Here is a 20,511-nt window from a genome sequence, read left to right on the forward strand (position 1 = left end):
AACTTCCTTTGACAGTAAGAAGTCTGGCTCTCATTATTCAGTTTACTTACTTATTTGCTCAATCTTAGAATACACAGAAAGTAATTAAGAATTGCTAATTCTTAACACTGTAAAACCAAACAAACTCATTTATTGGAGTTCAGTATTTATTTACAGTTTTGTTTACAGCCTTAGAGTATATGGTAAAACTATTTTGTTCAAAAGTTATTTGGGTTATTTCTCCCCTCACACTGCCCCATTTAGTGCAGTATGTTTGTCATTTGAAATGCCATTAAGATATTTCTTTCCATTTGATTTTAATTATGGGATTTATTTTCCTCTCATCCTTTTAATATTGTTATATTTCTTTGAGTATGTGAAACATTAGCATGGTTCCAAAAGTCAGAACTGCACAGAATCATCTCTTTTCCTTTTCCAGCTTCCTATGCTTTGCACCCATTCTCCCCTACTTTCTGTAGGCAGTTACTCTACTTTATCACCTATTTTGTTTCTCTTTGCACAGAATGAACAGATAAATGTATATATTTTTTATTTTTTAATACACAAAAAGTAACCCAGTACAGACATTGTTTTGCACTAGTTTTTTCATGTAACAGTGTATACTGGATATCCATGTTATTTTATGGAGGTCCTCTTCATTCTTTTTTAGAAGAATTGTGTGGATATGCTCATTCTTTTTTTTAAATTGTTTTTAATGTTTATTTCCGAGAGAGAGACAGAGCGTGAGCAGGATAGGGTCAGAGAGAAGAGGGAGACTCAGAATCTGAAGCAGGCTCCAGGCTCAGAGCTGTCAGCACAGAGCCTGATGTGGGGCTTGAACTCACAAACCAGGAGATCATGACCTGAGCTTAACCGACTGAGCCCCCCAGGTGCCCCACTCATTCTTTATTAAACTTCTCAATTTCTCTGGACATGCAGGTTGTTTGCAGTTGTATTTTCCAATTTGTATGTACTATAATGAATAATCTTGTGTAACGTGTATGGGTTCCTGGGTAGCTCAAACGTTCAAGCATCTCGATTTCAGCTCGGGTCATGATCTTGCAGGTCATGGGTTCCAGTCCTGTGCTGGGATCTGTGCTGAGAGCACAGAGCCTGCTTATAATTCTGTCCCTCTCTCTCCTCCTCTTACCATGCACACTCTCTCTCCCTCTCTCAAAATAAATACATAAACTTAAAAAAAAAAATAAAGTTTCTTGATAGCCTTGTACTAGAAGGACGGGTTGGTCAGAAATAATATCCTTGGTTCACACATTCCATGTTTCCGGTGTGGTCTTGCAGTATATATTGTTTTTGAGAAGTCTGTTACCAGCCTTATTTTCTTTGTCCTAAGTTATGTGATCCTTTTGCTTGGAATCCCTGGTTTTATTTTTCCTTTTATTTTTAAAGTCTAATAGTTTTACTGGGATTTGTCTTAGAGTTTATTATAGTAGGTCAATTTTCCCTGCCATCTAGTGGATCCTTTTCGTATGTAAAATTGGGTCTTGTTTCTGAAGTTTTTTTGGATTATAGTTTTAAACATCAGTTCCATTCTAACGTTTTGGTTTTTTTTTTTTTCTTCAGGGGCTTCATGTATGCACAATTATATCTTATTTGTCTTCCATTTCAAAACTTTCTATTTTTACTTCATTGTCTCATTTTTATTCTTTTGCTTTCAGTCAGTGTATTTCATTAAATTTTTACTTGATTTGGGGGCACCTGTGTGCCTCAGTCAGTCAGGCCCTGTACTGATAGCACAGAGCCTGCTTTGGATTCTCTCCCTCTTCTCAAATAAACTTAAACAAGAAATTTTTTATTTGAATTTATTGTTGAGCACCTTGTAATTTCATCTTCAGTTCTGATGTGATTTTTTTCTTCTATTTCTTACCTGGGTTTAGTCACCTCTTTTTTCATTTTATTTTGCTTTTGTCCATTTTTTTTGTTTGGTTTTTTTTTTTTGGTTCCAACTGCCTGTTTAAAGAGATAACAATTCAGTTTGGAGTGTTTATTAAAAGTTTTCTGCTTTGTTGTTTTTTGGGGGGTACTTTCCATCAGCTTAATTGTTCTGATTTTATATTTACAGTAGTTTCACGTAGATGAAGATTGCTTATGCCTCTGCATTTCTATGAGCAAGGCTGATGTTTTAGGGGGGTTTTATAAGAATGCTAATTCAAGATATCCTCTGTCACTGTAGTAAAATATGGTTTGTTAGATGTCTTTATAAAATAATTCTTGTAGGAGAGAGGGTTATGTGTCTCTCAGTTTGCCTCAGTGGTAGGTATGTGGCGATTGCTGGGAGGTGGGAGAATCAGTCCTAGGAAAGGGTTCTGGATGGGTGATACAGGGGTCCCTGTAAGCACTGAAGCTAATGTAATGAGCTTAAGCTAAAGGGGAGATTCTGGCATATCACCCTACACAGAACTGTAGCTAGGTCCTCTTGAGGTAAGAAGTAAAGCAACTTGTTGAAGGTCACAGCTCACAAGGGACATAGTTCGGATATGTCCCTTGTCAGTCTGACTCTAGTCTTAATCATGACACCCTGCTGCCTCTGCTTGTTTTCAGGAGCTCCACAAGCGGTATTGAAGTCATTAAAAACAGGAAGTGCTGCTTTGATGCCGCCTATTTTAATAGTATGCTTTGTATTAGAAGCCCTGGTCACTTCAAGAAAGCCCTTTTAAACTTAAATCATTTTTTAACAATTTCTTTCTTTCTTTCTTTCTTTCTTTCTTTCTTTCTTTCTTTCTTTCTTTCTTTTCCTTCTCTTTCTTTCTTTCTTTCTTTCTTTCTAAGATATTTTATTTTATTTTAAATGTTTACTTTTGAGAGTGAGAGCAGGGGAAGGGCAGAAAGGGGGTGGGCAGAGGATTTGAAGCAGGCTGTGTGCTGACAGCAGAGAGCCTGATGTGGGACTGGAACTCACAAACTATGAGATGATGACCTGAGTGAAGTCGATGCTTAACCGATTGAGCCACCCAGGCACCCCACCATCATTTCTCATTTAAAAAATTTCAGTGTTTGCACGTTGTGTGTTACTACGAAAAATGTTCGTAATTGCTGTTGCCGTAAACCTCACATCTAGAGCACAGTATTAATTAGTTGATGGCAGAAGTTATATTGCCTCAATTATTAGAAATACTTGCTAGCAAAAACTTTTTTTTTTTTTTTTTTTTTTTTTGAATGTGTAGAGGAATCCCAGAGTTTCCTTTATGGTTCTTTTGTGATTTTTCCAGATCAGATAATCAGCCAGTGAGAGATGGGTGCTAGATTCAGGAGCCGTCTAAATAGCACAAGAGGGGTGCCTGGATGGCTCAGTTGGTTAAGCATCTGGCTCTTGATTTTGGCTCAGGTCCTGAACTCACGGTTCATGGGTTCCAGCCCTGTGTTGTGCTCTGGGCTGAGAGGGTGGAACCTTCTTGGGATTCCGTGCACCTCCCCCCCCGCCCTTCCCCTGCTCCCCCCCCCCCCCCAATAAATAAATAAGAACTTTTTCTAAAATTTTTTTTTTAACGTATATTTATTATTGAGAGACAGAGAGACACAGCATGAGCAGGGGAGGGGCAGAGAGAGGAGGAGACACAGAATCCGAAGCAGGCTCCAGGCTCTGAGCCGCCAGCACAGAGTCCAACGTGGGGCTCGAACTCACAAACTATGAGATCATGACCTGAGCCAAAGTCAACGCTTAACCAACTGAGCCACCCAGGCGCCCCAATAAATAAAAACTTTTGAAAAAATAAATATTGCAGGAAAGAACTACTAACTGGAAAGTATTGATAGATACTAAAGTGAGAAAGTGAGGTGGAAGAGGGGATGATGGTGAATACTGTAATAAAAGTGATGATAGAATTTCAGAAAATGGAAAAATGTTCATATTATATACAGTGGCTTTTTCCAAATGTTCATGAAAACTCACTTAGGCTGTAAGGATAGTAAAGTTAAATAAGCCACTTCTAAAAGCCAGAGGTTATACAGTGGGTTGTAGCATAAAGCAGGCTTTATACAGTGCTTCTTTTCATTCATGATCTTGATGGGCCAGGTCCCAAGATGTTTCAGTAAAGGTTCCTGAACTATGTAATTTAATATTCTGCTCAAAGTAAATGCATGCTCTATTCATAGTGCTTTGTCAAGTTAAAATTATTTAAGCTTGTTTTCTCCTGTTTCCTAATTGTTGTGCCCAGTGACTCTGAAATGAGAAAACTGTGATGGGATCATAAGAAGGGAGTTAATTCAGCAAATAATGTGCGTTGGTCATGTGCCAGATATTGTCCTGGACAGACGCACGCATTCATTCAAACACATTCAGATCTAACACCTACTTTTGATTTCAGACATAACCTTTTTGGTTCTATTGACTATAGCTAAAATAAATTGTTACTAAATTTGGAACTGTGCTCTTAAGTGTTGAAACGTGTGACATGCAGAACGTTTGGACTTTTGTGGGCTAATCCATATAATATTTAATTGATTCTTCTCCTAGGAGATCTGCCTGGTCTCTGACCAACCACTGCTGTTGACATGTTACAGTGAGTGCCTATTGTGGACGTACGCTTTTGCTTTTCTTAGTAATTTAATTAAAAATAGTATAATATGGTCATGGTGATAGAGTGAGAGGGAGACTGCTGAGGAAATGACCCCAGTCATAAGGTATGAAAGACCTGAAGAGACAGGGAACAAAAGTTTTGCCTGCCTGCCTGCTTCTTTTTATCTCCTGGTTTCTGCGTTTTGACAGAATTGATCTCTTCCTTCTCAGCAGTTTTACATGAGGACCAAATACTCAGATCTTTCTCCATAAAGGTTTTAGAATATGATGGTGACTATGTGAATATTTAAAAATTATATGTAGTCTACTTCTTGTGTCTTCTTGATTTTGAAATAAAATATTGCTAAGTGCAACAGAATTTTAAAGGATTGTGGCTTCCTCTTTTTCCGGATTGGCATGTTTAAGATTGAGTGTTCTTAATCTTATCAGAAATTTTTGATCATACAAAAACAGAATAGTAAAACGAGCCACTATTTACATATTGTCTACTTTCAACAATTAACACGTTGCCAAGTCTGTTCTATGTATATCCCTCCCCTGCCCCATTATTGACTCAGATTCCAGACAAATTCTATTTGCAAATATTAAAAGTCAGTGTTACTAGACAATAGGAGACTCCCCTAACAACGTTCATGTCATTAAATTTTAAAAATGAACAATCTGTTCAAGAACTGTTAAAGATTTTATTCATTTTATAATAAAAGTTACTACATTAAACAAGAGCATGGGAACTAATGTATTTAGGCCTTGGGCCCAGCCTTGGGTTTAAATTCTAGTTTTGCTGTTTATGAACTACATGACTTTGGGCAGGGTGACCTCTCTTCATCTCACTAAGTCTCAGTTTATTCAGCTGTTAAGTGGTGACAACACTAATTCTAATAGTATTGTTGTGAGTTCTAAATGAAGCAGCAAACACAAAGTGATTATATATTGCCTTATAGAACATTTTCAGCACTGTTAGTCATTTTTTTTTTTTTTTAAGTTTATTTAGAGAGAGAGCGTGCACACACGTGAGCAGGGGATGGGGAGAGAGAGAATCACAAGCAGGCTCTGTGCTGTCAGTGTCAAACCCAGGACCGTGGGATCTTGACCTGAGCTGAAATCAACAATTGGACGCATACAAGACTATGCCACCCAGGTGCTCCAGAATTGTACATCATTTTTATCCAGATTTCCCCAATCTACAAAATAGACAATTCTATTTACTTTTTTAAATTATTTTTTGGCAGTTTTATTGAGGTAAAATTTACATGCCATAGAATTCACCCATTTTAAGTGTATAATTCAGTGATTTTTAGTAGATTTGCAGGGACTATCACCATAATTTGATCTTATAACACTTTCATCACCCCAGAAAAGAATCCTTACACCCATTACCAGTCATTTCCCACACCTACTCCAGCCCTGGGCAACCATTAACTTTCTGTCTCTATGAATTTGCCAATTTTGGATATTTAATATAAGTGGAATCCTGTAACATGTGACCTTTTGTGTCTGGCTTCTGTCACTTAGTATGTTTTAAGGTTCACTGATGTTATACCATGTATCAATACTTCACTCCTTTTTCTTGCCAGGTAGTATTCTATTACATGGATAATACCACATTTTGTTTATCCATTCAGAATTGATGGACATTGAGAGTGTGTGAGAGTGGGGGGGGGGGGTGGGGACAGTGAGAGAGAGAGAGAGAATGAATATCTTAAGCAGGCGCTCCATGCTCAGTGCATGGGGCTTTATCCCACGACCCTGGGATCATGACTTGAGTGGAAATCTAGAGTCAGACATTCAACCAACTGAGCCACCCAGGCGCCCGATTTGTGTGTTTTTAATTTATATTTTATTATATGATAAAATAATACGGTGGAGAGAAGCACTGTGCAAGGTTTTAGGGTTTCCTGAAGCTGGGTTTAATGTTATTTGCCATGTAGCCTTAGGAGGGTAAATATATGTCCTCTAGATCTCAGTTTCTGTTTTAGGTTTGATGTTTGTGTCTCCCCCCCCCCCCCCCCCCCAAATTCGTATGTTGAAAACAAATCCCCAGTGTGAAGGTATTTGGAGGTGGGCCTTGGTAGGTGATTAGTGTGCTCTTATAAAAGAGACCCCATTAGAACTCCCTTGCCCTTTCCACCATGGGAGGACACATGTAGAAGACGGTCCTTTTGTAGAACAGGAGTGGGCCTTCCATCAGGCACTGAATCTACCTGCATATTAATCTTAGACTTCTCGGCCTCCAGAAATATGAGAAATAAATTTCTGTTATTTATAAGGCACCCACTCTATGGTATTTTGTTAAATAGCAGCCTGAGCAGAACCATGAGAAATAAAGTTATTGTTTATAAGTTACTCAGTCTATGGTATTTTTGTTATAGCAGCCAAACAGACTAAGTTTCCTTATCAATAAAATGAAAAAGTTGGAGTAGATGCTCTCTATGGTTCTAAGTCTGTGATTTATAAATCTGTTAATTTCTGTATGATCTTGGGAAATTCTCTGTGCCTTACTTATCAGAAAAAATGGGGATACTAACAAAATAGTATGTTGTTGTGAGGATGAAATAAAATTCTTGAACATAAAAAAATGCCAGGGTGTATTAAGTTATTTGGTTGTAATGGGGTTGTGGCCATTTTAGTGTGTTGGACCAAGAAAGCCTTAGGAGGGGATGATTTGACTATGGCCTTTGGAAAATCATTGATAGTAAATCAGTAATTAGTGGAGGAGGGAAGTTTTACCTGCTAATACTAGGTGCTATTTGTTGAATGCCTACCATCCTGGAGTATATTAAACACTAACAGTAATGTTAGTTCACCTAATCCTCAGTCCTGTGAGCTCAGTGATTATGCCCCTGAAGAGAAATTAAAGGAATTGCCCAAGCCACCTAGTTAGTAAGTGGCTGCCTTGGAGTCCCACCTGGTCTCCAAGGCCATGGTCTTTATTTACTGCTGCACTAAACTGCTTTTCAGAGGGAACAGCTCTTTGAAACAGAATCCTATGGCAGGGAAATTCTTTAGTGGGGGAGGTCTTTGCTTGGGAAAGGTATCTGGTATTACTAATAGTCCTTATGAGGTATAAAAGAGGTGATTATTCTATAAATAGTTTTTATGCGCCTTAGATTACTTTGTTCCATTGATAGTGAAGTGACATTTCAGTTACTGAACAAGTTAAAGGATTTGTAGTATGTTCAGTATTGTTTTTGTAGTTTCACCTTAGAAACGTTAAACGTATCACATTTTTTTTTTATATACATTGTTTTTTAAATGAGACTTTTAGCATGATGGAAAATAACTCTTCACATGTTCCACTGGCTTCTTTCTGCCTGGTAATATTATAATTCCATTTTTGAGTAGTTTTCCATTTTACAATTTTTTACCTTTTTTCCAGTGTGGTGTTTGCTATGTGCCTTATACTGACATTATATAAACAAAAAAATGTGATAGTGCCAAAATCTCAATTTGTGTTAGATTTCCCTTGTACAGAAGTTCCCTTGTGAATGTGTGGTATCCAGCATATAAATAATTGGTTACTAAAAATTAATTTGTATGCCAATTCTTTGGAATTAGGAATCTGATGATACGTAATGAACCTCTGTTCAAATCTGTTAAACTGTTTATATCTGGGATATTGGATTTTGTCTGAGATCAGCTCAATGAAAGGCATGTATGTCTTTGCCAAAGAGAGTAAGAACACTTCTGTCTACGATAAAGGCTGGGAGAGAGGAGTTTGGTGAGTACTCAGAGAAATTCTGAGGTGAAGAGGAGGGCAGGAGACGCCAATGGCAGGTGAAGAGGGGTTGGGATCTAGAAATGAGACCATGAGTTTGTGAAGTTATTAGGGTTGTGCATGCATCTTCCTCTGATGATGGAGAGAGACCTACCCAGCCAGGTGACCTCAGTAGACTTAATCATTGCCTTGGAAATGGAAGTGGCCCAGGCTTCTTGGAGTTAGTTTAAGACTGAGCCATGCAGGTAGAGAGCTCATCTGAGAGCTTTGGAAGCCTCTGAAGAGGCTCTAGCCAGGAGGTACTCTATAGCTGGAGATGCCAGAAATTACTTTCCTGGAATTCTATTCTTCTGTAATTCTCTAAAGCAATATTCCTTTTTCCTTTGCCTCCCCAGTTTTGGTGAAGCAGCCAAACTCCTGAGAATTAATATAAGGAGAAGAGGAGCCAGAGATTTGAAAAACTAATAGTGTTAAAGAATTTTTAAAGCTGGACCTTCAAAATGGAAGTTTGGAGCTGCTAAAGGTTTGGTAGAATAGCTAGAATTGTAGAGAAATATTTAAGGAGCTAATAAGTTCCTTACGTTTCTGACCTTGTAGACATCAGTGTCTGTGGCTCCTTCGAAAAATAGGGCTAGAATGGTGGTGTAGGAATAGCTATTTTTATTGTTTTTGAAAAGAGTTTTTAAGTGGTGGGCTATCATTACCATTAGCAGTAGGTTTTTGAATTTTTGAAGTTAAGTTACAGTATAGGACTTTTAATGTTCAAGCTGAACTTAATATAGAATTTTTTTCGGGGCGCCTGGGTGGCTCAGTCGGTTGGGCATCCGACTTCGGCTCAGGTCATGATCTCACGGTCCGTGAGTTCGAGCCCCGCGTCGGGCTCTGTGCTGACAGCTCAGAGCCTGGAGCCTGTTTCAGACTCTGTGTCTCCCTCTCTCTGACCCTCCCCCGTTCATGCTCTGTCTCTCTCTGTCTCAAAAATAAATAAACGTTAAAAAAAATAATTAAAAAAATTTTTTTTCTTTCCAGATAGATTATTGATATTTTCATAGCAAACTTCAAATATTTCTCTTTCTAACCTTTCTTCCTTTCTCCCTCCATTATTCCTTGAATAAACTAGGTCCTGATGCATCTGTAAAAGTGGTGTTATATGGCCATACTTTAGCTTTCAATTTTATTTAGAGGAATTGCAATTTTGTCTAAATGTGTATTTTGGTCAAAACTAACCATTATTTTATCATTTTTATTTAAACTGTATCCAAAAAGATTGTTGTTCTTCCATTTAGAACTGTCAATATTGTTGTAAAACCAGTTAATAATCATACACTGGCATCTGCCATAATGAAAAATTACATACATTTTCAGCTTGTGATCTGCTTTTGATGTATCATTGTAAAGTTGAGTAATGTTTATTTCTGCATTTTATATATATATATATATATATATATATATATATATATATATATTATATACACACACACACACACACACACACATATGGTGAACCCAGTTAGATAGTGAGGATCTATATGTGTGCTTTCTTGTTTCCATCTCCACAATTGCTTTTATTTCGTAACAACAGAGGTATTCTGATCTGAGTTTAAGGACAGCTGTAGTATTTCTTCTGGAACTGCAGGCTAAGGAGCTTGCATTCTGATTTTGTTCATTGCCATTATGTGTCTACATGATGTAGACTTATTAGAGATGATTTAGTTAGCCTTAGGCTATCCTAATGGGTTTTCACTGGTTGTTAAAGCTCTTCGAAGAATCTAACTAAATTTTCCAAATAAACTGGTTGATTTATACTTATTGAGAGAGGAGTTCCAGTGCACCCACTCATGTCATCAATTACAATCTCTTATGAAGTGTAATTTGCCCAGTCTTGATTAAAAGGCTTGCAATTCTCTTTTCCTGATACTCAGCACATCCTCTGCTGCCCTCTACTGGCTGCCCTTTGGTAGCACCATTGATGTGCATCTAAGCACCATCACAGACCTGCCTTTCTCCAGCATCCCAATAATTTATATACCTGCTGGATCTGTGTGAGACTGTCCCAGTAGAAAGAAATTGGGAAAAGCTGCTTTGAAGGAAGAGCATGTACATGTGATCCTATGTTTGCAACACCACAAGGTGTTGACATCCAGGTACTTGTGATAATGATAGGATTCCTAGGGTGCTTTACTTTAGTGTTTGTTTCGTTATTTATACATTCATTTATTAGATACTTGTTGAATGCCAGGTCTGTCTAGCATCTAGCATTGTCTTGATCTGTTAGGTGCTTACTACCATTTTGTTAAATGAGGAATGAATGAATGAATGAATACAAAGATAAATCTCTCAGACTTGGTCTCTGCTCTGTGGGGGGCAAGATGGCAATTTATTTGGCTGCCCCAATTTTCCTCTTTTAATGCTCCAAGATTTTGAGAGAGATACTCAAAGTAGAAGATGTTTACAGATATCAGTTGAAACTTCATTTCCTTTACATATCTAGTTCTCAGAATTCATAGTCTGTAACCATAAAGGGCTCTCTCTGTTTTAGATAGAATTTATTTTGCATCTAGGAATGATGATAATTTACTTCCTTGTTTTTTACTTTTGATTAAAGGTAACTTGCAGTCATGGTTGAATATTTTCTTCATATTCACTTGTCTCTAAGGCACCTTATTTGCTATAAACTCTGACTTTCTGCTTCTTTCATATTTAATAAATTGTAACAAAATAGGTCATTTTATTTTATTTTAATGTTTATTTATTTTTGAGAGAGAGCGTGTGAGGGGCAGAGAGGGAGATAGAGGATCCGAAGCAGGCTCTGTGCTCAGAGCACAGAGCCCAACATGGGCTCGAACCCACGAACTGCGAGATCACAACCTGAGCTGAAGTCGACGCTTAACTGACTGAGCCACCTAGGTGCCCCCAAAATAGGTCATTTTAAATGACCGTATGCGATATATGACATTTTCATTAAGCATGTTTTGAATTGTTTAATTCTTCCATTTCTTAACTTCATTTAGCAAGTTTTTAAGAACGTTTTTTCCCTTGCTTTATTAATTAATTAAGGTCAGGTAAATATTCATCATTGGTTTCATTCCTTGTTTGAGAATATAATCCACTCAGATATATTTTGGTTGAATAAGCATCTTATGAAAAATACTGATCTATAACTATACGATTAGAGAACAGCCATGACTTTGTGTCATTTTACATTTTATTGTGGTGATGGTATTGGATGGTTGTATTTTGCAAGATTTTCCTTGATTTTTTTGTGTTTTGTTCACTGTTTTAACTATCTGTGAGATATATAAGATGACCAGAGATAGGCAAATTTGTTTTTTGTTATTTATGTCTGTGCTAATGACTAGCAAAATCTAAAATAACTTTTGAGGGGCTTCTGGGTGGCTAAGTTAGTTAAGCGTCCAATTTTGGCTCAAGACATGATCTCATGGTTCATGGGTTCAAGCCTGACAGCTCAGAGCATGGAGCCTGTTTCAGAATCTGTATCCCTCTCTGCCCCTCCCCAGCTCGCTCGCTCGCTCGCAAAAATAAATAAACATTAAAAACATTTTTAAAATAACTTTTGAAAAACTATTTTTAATTGGAGCTAGTAGTACAGTAATCATTTTTCATTACTCTTCTCTTGTGACAGCAGTGAAAGATTGATGGAAAGGAGACTCTAGAAGGGTAAACATCACAGCTTTCATTTCTTGACTGCTTCGCATTTTATCCACCAGGTCATTTGAATTGACCTACATACCCCAAAACTGTATTTCTCATTACTTTAAGCTACTTCATCAGTTTCAACATATTCTTAAAAAAAAGAAAAAAAACAATTTAGTGTTTCGTCATGCTGTGGTGGTTCAGTAAAGTAATGGAAAGTTTGAATAAAGCATTCATCTCAGGAGACAGTGACAAAAAATAAGATTGCTTCTGGATATCATAGTGTGTGAAGGTACATCTAGACTGGGAACTGAGACCATCTTCCTTTTTCACTTTATATGGAGAATACAATGGTGAAAAATTTGGTACTTCTCAGTGTAAAAATCAATAACTTGGCCTGTAAACCTTGGATAACGCAGATGCTACTTTAAGGGTCAGCGGCAGCTGTCATTTCTTAGGCCTTGTGGGATCCTAGGAATTCCAGATGTTTTCTCATGGGTACTGGTTAATTGGGTTTTATTGTAGCAAGGCTGAAAACCTTAGTATTGACGGACATTTTCATTCAGAATAAATGGTAACAGATTTAAAAAAGCAGACACCATCTACAACTCTAAATTGGAGTTTTGCTTCCTGTATCAATCGAGTTTCTCCATTGACTAGTTGAGAAGGCTACTCTAGCTAACTTAAGTAGAAAGGGGATTTATTGGAAGGATATTATACAGCTCACAGAATTGATAAGGATGGTAAAGTAGGCTCAAAATAGTAAGGAGTCAAAGGCAGGTGGTTGTGCATCCGTGCCAAAAGAAAAGTCTGATTAGGAAGCCAGTTCTGTTTCTATGACTGAGTTGTACTTGTATTGGTATTACCCCTTCAGGGCTGAAATTCCTTTGTGGGAGCATCCCATTGACGTCCTAGAGCAGCAGGTCTCTTACTTCCAGCTTGCACAACTCTCTGAGATCAAAACTGTTTTTATAACAGTTCTTACATCACTTGCCATTTGCACTGATGATTGCAGAAGCAATGGTAGGCAAAAGTTGCCTTAGCATGAATCAAGATAGTAGCACGTATGTATATATGATATATACATATATATCATATATACATACACATGTATACATTATACATATAAACTATAAATATATTGTATATATATATATACATGTATATTATACACACATATGTCAAAAATTTTTTAATTTGCTTTTGAGAAAGAGTGTGAGCGGGGGAGGCACAGAGAGAGAGGGAGACACAGAATCCAAAGCAGGCTCCAGGCCCTGAGCTGTTAGCACAGAGCCCAATGCAGGGCTCGAACTCACAGACCGCGAGATCATGACCTGAGCCGAAGTTGGATGCTTAATCGACTGAGTCTCCCAGGCATCCCTATATATGAAAATTTGATCAAAGATTAAACTTCAGGTACCTGGCTGGCTCACTTGATGGAGCATGCAACTCTTGATTTTGGGGTTGTGAGTTTAAGCCCCATGTTAGGTGTAGAGATTACTTAAAAATAAAATATTAAAAAATAAAGTTTAAGTTCCTGTCTATTGCCTTGACTTAATATTAGAATGTGGTTATCAATAGTGATAGCTCTCTTCCTGGAGCAGGCCCTTTATCGAAGTTATTTTAGGCAGCTGGGGGAAGGTCAGAGTTTTTTCCTGTGTCTTCTGTTTTAGCTCAACATAATTGTGCAAGGGGCATATCTTGGGGCAACTCATTCTGAACCCCGACATCATTGAGCTTTCAAATCTGGTCTCTGAAACAATGGTCACAAGAGAAGGGACCATAGATGTGAATCTGAGCTGTCTGGTTTTTGTAGGGCTGGCGAACTGATTGATCAGGTCAAGATACTGATCTGGAAACATAAAGTACTACCAGTTTCAGATTTGAAATGCATAGTGTGAGTTTTTCCATCATTTTTCCTACCAATTGTATTCAGCCGGGGCTGATGCTGAACAAAAATGAACGGGTTATAAACAAATATTCAGTAATATAACTTGTAAAGAATATATATAGTTTGACAGCATTTTTTCCGTGAAGAGAGGTACAAATAATGGTGATACTGTTTTAGTTGTATGCACAAAAGCTGTAAAATAATACACTTTTTTAATCTTGCTTAGTCATTATTTGACAAATTTTAAGGCTACATTTTTTCTTTTTTGTTAATATCTGAGGTTTTTTTTTCTTAAAGACTGCATTTTTTCCCCCACGGCAGGGCTGTGACTTGAGTTTTTAGCTCTAGCTGATAGCACAGTACCTGAAATGGGATAAGTTTATTGCAGTTATTTGCCGAATAAGTAATACACTTTCATGTGGAGTCACAAAGTATGCTTTGTGGTGACTATAGTTTATAATACTGTATTGCATATTTGAAAATTGCCAGGAGAGTAGGCCTTAAAAAGATTCTCCTGACAAGAAAAAAAAATTTTTGCAGTTGTATGGTGACAGATGTTAACTAGACTGTGTTGATCACTTTGCAATAAATATGAATACTGAATCATGTTGTACACCTAAACTACTACAATGCTATATGTCAGTTATCTCAATTTAAAAAGAAAGAGGAGGCTATTACAAAAAAGAGTATGGCTTAACTAAATAACATGCAAATTCATGGGGTATTGTAAGTAACTGCCACAGTATTGTGATGGTGGGTGTGAGGAGGGGTGGGGCAGGAAGGATAAAATGTGATGGAGAACACTCTCTTAGACATGCAATTAAGTATAGGTGGATAATATAATTGAACCTTTAATTTTCTTGTTTTGTTTTAAAGGTCCTCACCTCAGAATCCTGTTTTAACAATATACTGGGTTGTCTAAGCCTCCAGGTGTCTGCCATGTTAAAGCTCCCTTTTAAGGGAAGCTGTCTTGTCCTTAGGCCTTGCTGTATGGATAGTCCCATTTTGTGTTTAGCCATAACCCCTGACTGTGGCCAAATGGACACTAGAAAATTAAACCAAGAACAGTAAATATGGTAGGAACCAAACCAATTCCTCAGTAGGAAAAATCAACTGGGTTAAGCAGATTTTTTCCTGGAGAATTAAAACAATTCAGAATGTGGAGAGATGGAGACAGTTAACAGTGGGGGCAAAAATTGAAACAGTGTATTAGGAAGTGTCTTGAGGTAAACATGACCATAAGGTGTGTTACAGTGTGATATGAAGAAGCAAAAATCTGAGAAATCAGACACAGACATTTAGTAGTGGAACTGAAGTCAGATATTTGGAAGTCGTATAATAAGAGCAATAGAGAAAAGATTGAGTAGTTCATTCCTCTATTCGACGGTAATTTATACAGTTACTGCTATGTGCTAGACACTGTTGTAGCCCAAGAGTACTGCTCTGAAAAACAGTTAAGATAGTGGGGTGCCTGGCTGGCTCAGTTGGTAGAGCATGTGCCTCTTGATCTGAGGGTCCTGAGTTCTAGCCTCACGTTGGGTGTGGAACCTACTTAAAAAAAACAAAAAAGAAAAAAACAGTTAAGCCAGTGATTCTCAAATGGCTGTGATTTTACCTACCAGAGTATATTTGGCAATGTCTGGAGACATTTTGGTTGTTCGAGCTTAGAAGGGAGGATACTATTGGTATTCTAATGGGAAGAGGCCAGGGATGCTGCCAAATACAATGTACAGGACATTTCTTACAAAAAAGAAGGAATAATCTGACTCAAAATATCAGTAATGCTGAAATTGAGACACCCTGGGATAAGCCATCATAAGTATGTATTTCATAGAATAGTTATGATCTTGCAGTTGACCTTTAACTTTCTTTGTTTTCAGAATTGAGGAAGTTTACTGGAGTAAAATGGAGGCCTCAGTAATATTACCTATTCTGAAGAAAAAGCTTGCCTTCCTTTCAGGTATGTTTTCTTCTTAAAATTGGAAGTGTTTGATGTATAAATTTGTTTAAACTTTTTTTCTTTGACAAGTTTGACAGAATTGCATTTTTCTGTGAAGGTTTTGTCTCAGAGATATTTTGAGACCTCTTTTAATCAGAATGGATAACTGTGCGAGCCACCTCTGTCACTGTTGGTACTTGGCAGGCCAGTGTTTATTCTGTAATTGATTAAAATGACCTCTACAAGGTAGATGTCATGATATCTCACTTTTTATATAAAAATAATACTGGCCAAGAATAATTGACTAGCCAGTACTGAAGTAATTGTTTTTGAAATATAGAATTAGTTGGTATGATATCCTGCATCCTAGCTTTTGTCTTCCATCTTCCATGAGATCGTTTCAGTGCACTTGGAGGAGTTAGGAAGTATCAGCTGCATCGCTTTCACTTTGCACTGTTTGAACTTGGTTGTACAGGCTTGCATTTATCTCTAGTTATTAACCCAGAAGCGTGTATCCGCTAAGAATCAAAGAGAAACTGCAAGGTACCGTATTAGTATGAGAGCAGTAGTGTGGTACGCTGAGTATAGTGATTTTCTGGAATTACGGATCATTGAGTAAATTTGCATGCGGTTGGGAATAGGCGCTGTGGCCTGCCTGTTAAGGGTTACTTGAGTTTTTGTTTTTTTTGTTTTTTTTTATCATCGTGCTTTTTCTTTTTCACTTTAGATCCTATCAGAATTGTCTTGATCTTTAGGCTATAAATGTCCTAATGTCCTTTTTAAAAAGTGTATTGTATCCCTCTGTAAATTGGCATGTTTTTCTAGTGTATGTTATAAAGGGTAAAATAAGTTCTTGAATTTCACTAGTATTGTTGTATTTCCTTTTTTTAAAAAACTTACCAGTTGACACTTATATTTTCACCATTCTTGTCTGATATTAATGGTATTACAGGAAACATTCTTATTCATTGTGTACTTTGTACAAGTTCAGCAGTATCAATTCCCGTAAGTGGAAGTATTAAGGAGAATTGGTATTTAAATTTGTGTTAAGTTTTGTCAGATTACACTCTAAGAATATTGTTTGAATTTCTGTTTCCTGTAACCGTGTATGAAAATGCCTATTTGCCTACACTGTTGCCAAAAATGGATATTATTATTCTTTCATAATTTTTATTAGTGGCATTTTTGCATTTTTATGACACTCGACTCTATGCAACATATGACTTGGTTGGCCATATCTGCCTTGAAAGTCTTTTTCGTCTTTGCTTCTCTCTTTTTGTTTACTCTAGTGATTATTTTATTGTCCCTTAGCGAAAACTTGAGGGTGTGAGGTTAAGTGTGGTCCTGAGTGTTAGACCTGTCCTCTGAAGACATTTCCATAGTGGGTCAGAATGCTGTGGTTCAAATATGAACCTTTTTGCACATTTGGCTTAATGCAATGATAAAGCTTAGCGATTTTTGAGGAGCAAATGAAAATTTCCCTTAGGCCTTCCCTCTAGACTTCCTCTATTGATTGTTAATTATTTCAACCAATAATTTTCAAATGTTTTTAATAATAGAGAAAAACTTTTTAAACCAAAATCATTTGGGGGAGACATTTTGATACTCATGGGTATGGGTTTTTAAAAAGTAAAACCTGAACAAAACCATGAGTAGTTGAAGTCACTATTGATTATCTATTAAGTTGAACCATTTGAAATTACATTTATTCAGGTTAAACAAACTGGTTGAGTATTGTTAATTTATATGGGTAACCTAATAAAAGAAGGTCATTTATGGTAGGTACGTCATGAATTGCCCTCATGGCACTCACAGGCGTTGTTTTTTTCACTTCACAGCTTTCAGTTTTTATTGATAGATTTCTAGCGATCATATGACGTTTTTACCTTTAGTATTTGCTGGTTTTTAAGCTTCTGAAATTGTCATAAATGTCATTGGGGTCAGAGAACGGACTTCAGTGTGGAAGTCACATGGGGAACTTTTTAAAGAAGCTGTGTGTATTATTTAGATTTTTAAAAAACCTTTTTAGTGTTTTATTTATTTTTGTGAGAGAGCAAGTGAGTGAGCATGAGCAGGGGAGGGGCAGAGAGAGAGGGAAAAAACAAAATCCGAAGCAGGCTCCATGCTCTGAGCTGTCAGCACAGAGCACAACGTGGGGCTCGAACCCACGAACCGTGATATCATGACCTGAGCCAAAGTTGGACGCTTAACTGACTGAGCCACCCAGGAGCCCCAGTATTAGCTAGATTTTAATGTTGATGGAAAATTGAAGAGGACTTGCATGTACACGAAGTGGGAGTGTGTTCCGCTGCCTGGCTTTCATGCTTCTATATCCAGGTCCCATGTGCTCTTCTCAGCTGGGCGGGACTTTTCTCCTTGTGAACGCAGAATGCCTGTCTGACCTCTGTGAGTTAACTCAGACCATTCTTTGTCACAGATTACTCTAATACTCTTTTAGCTTAGCTAATAAATTCTACCCATTCTTCTTAAGTCTTTTCTATAAAGTTTTGCACCTTTATAACAGCTGTTATCATTTTCTCCATTTTCTGAGTCATTTTTTGTAATACTTTATGTATTTTATACACAGCCTACCCAGTGAATTTGTATTTTATACTCTTATTTCTTATGACATAAAACTTTTCTTCCTAGGTTGATTGGAAATTTATTTTCCTCATAATGCTTATAGTGCTAGACATGCAATAGGTGCTCGATGAATTGATTATATCAAGAAACAGACTGGAAGAAAATTGAACAAAATGATAATTGCTATGTTTAACTGAAGATTTCATGGGTGAATTTTTTTTTCTTTTTTCTCAAATTTGTATAATTTTGCTATACTACTATAAACATTTACAATATATAAGATAAACAACTATTAGATAGTATTTTTACTTCTATCATAAACACTCTTTGTTTTAGTAACATTGGGTTCAAACACTTATTTAGTGCTTTAATATCTATTACATGTTATATTTGTATCTTTTTCTTTTAATAGGAGGAAAGGACCGACGAAGTGGCCTCATTCTGACAATTCCATTATGCTTGGAACAGACAAATATGGATGAGCTGAGTGTTACCTTAGACTACCTACTCAGCATTCCAAGGTGACTCTAAAGGTGTCTTTTCTTAAATTTTGATATGTTGTCATTCATTTACTAATGATTCCTGTTACTAAGGTACGCATTGCTATCTTACCCGCTTTTATTAGTAACATTGTAATTAAAAACACTAGAATTAATCATTTCTGATACAACACCATATAAAACAATTATTGTATGCTCTTAATACACTGAATAATGTGATACAGATTTCCAAAATGTATGTACTGCAGCTTTTAAGGAATACACAGATTGAGCATCTGTATACCATGCAACTTGAGAAAACAGAATTTGGTAGAAAGTATTTTTTATTTAAACATCTATTTTACTCCATAGATATAGATCTAAATCTATGTATATATAATCTATCTATATATCTACAGATATAAATTGGTAGGTTTTAATATACTGAGGAAGGCTATTAGGAGTTTAAAAACATTTTTATTTTTAAAAATGCCAAAAATGTTTGTTTTACTTTGAAGGTCCTTGGATTTTTAACTCCTATATTTCTTGGATGAAGACAAAACAAACTTTCCTTTTTGCTTCAGCTGACCCATCACTTCAACAATAAAAACAAGCTCCCTCCCAACTTCCTCTCCCATATGTGATATTTGAGGGTTGAAGTCTGATTGCATGTTAGACTCACCTGGAGTTTTTTTTTTTTTTTTTTTTCCAAATTCTAATGCCTGGGAGATTCTAATGCTCTCCAGAGATTCCGATCAAATTGTACTTGTGAGGTCTGCTCATCAGACGTTTTTAAAAAATCCTTTAAACTTCCCAGATAATTCTAATGCACAGTCAGATTTGTAAACCATTGCTATAAATAATGAGAATGAGAGATTTTTTTGTTTGTTTGTTAAATATAGAGGTGGCAAAGGGAACAAAACTATCTTTAATGCTTTTTAACGTCCAGATAGTGAATTTTAAATATTTTAGTCAGAGCAAACAGTTCTTTGTATTCTGGTTCTGTATTTTGCAACCTATTATGTAATAGGTTATTTCATTTTAAACCATCTTCTAGAGATCATGGTTAAAACTATATTTTAGAACAACTGACTTTATTTACACCTCTTTCCAATAATGGTCTATAATTTAATGATTCTCTTGCTGATTATTTTTTCCGTTTTGGGGAAATAGAGGTCTTCAAGTGAAAATTTTCATTTTTTTTTACTTTCTGGAAAGGAAAATTCTCAAACTTCACAGCGTGTTAGTATTGGATAACCTTCCTAGTCCTCTGAGCTGCTGATAGCTATTTGTGTTATTCACCATTAGACAACATATTACTTCTAGGTAAATAACACTAGCTAGACATACTGCTAACAAATTTGGAAAAAGTATCCATGATTCATAGATATGTGGTCAGGGAACTTAGAGACCATCTGAACCAATTGCCTTGTTATATAGGTGAGGAAATTGAAACTCAGGTTATAGGTACTTGCCCAGGATCACACAGCTAGTTAGTAGTAGAGCTGAGACTAGAATCTACCTTTGCTGACACCGATCCAGAGCTCTTCATATTTCACATGAATAAAGTACAGTGTAGTTGTATTTTATGTGAGGTGAGGTTCTGAAGTTGGATTGTAATGACAAATTACTGATCGTCAAAATTATCCTTGAATAATGCCCAAGGAAGGATTAGAATTAGAGACATACAAACTATTTTTCCATGAACATGCAGATTTTCCTCCAGTGACACTTGAG

General features: G+C 36.7%; 1 protein-coding gene across 7 annotated transcripts in view; it reads left to right on the forward strand.

The window, feature by feature from the left end:
* SESTD1 (SEC14 and spectrin domain containing 1) overlaps positions 1-20,511 on the forward strand; it is a 151,012-nt gene that overhangs the window by 30,340 nt on the left and 100,161 nt on the right. For 5 of the 7 annotated variants that reach the window (XR_002083311.2, XR_002083315.2, XM_019460933.2 and 2 more), the window contains exons 2-3: positions 15,654-15,733; positions 18,708-18,816. Coding sequence is in view for 4 of the 7 variants with exons in the window: in XM_019460933.2 (XP_019316478.2) it covers positions 15,679-15,733; positions 18,708-18,816 (164 nt within the window). In the remaining 3 variants the exon portion in view is untranslated. Of the gene's footprint in view, positions 1-2,587; positions 2,607-15,653; positions 15,734-18,707; positions 18,829-20,511 lie in introns of those variants that run through there. The other 2 variants (XM_019460940.2, XM_019460943.2) reach the window with 2 other exon arrangements.

Source organism: Panthera pardus, unplaced genomic scaffold, assembly GCF_024362965.1.
Source record: "Panthera pardus isolate Hobbes unplaced genomic scaffold, ASM2436296v1 HiC_scaffold_10, whole genome shotgun sequence".
NCBI classification, from domain to species: Eukaryota; Metazoa; Chordata; class Mammalia; order Carnivora; family Felidae; genus Panthera; species Panthera pardus.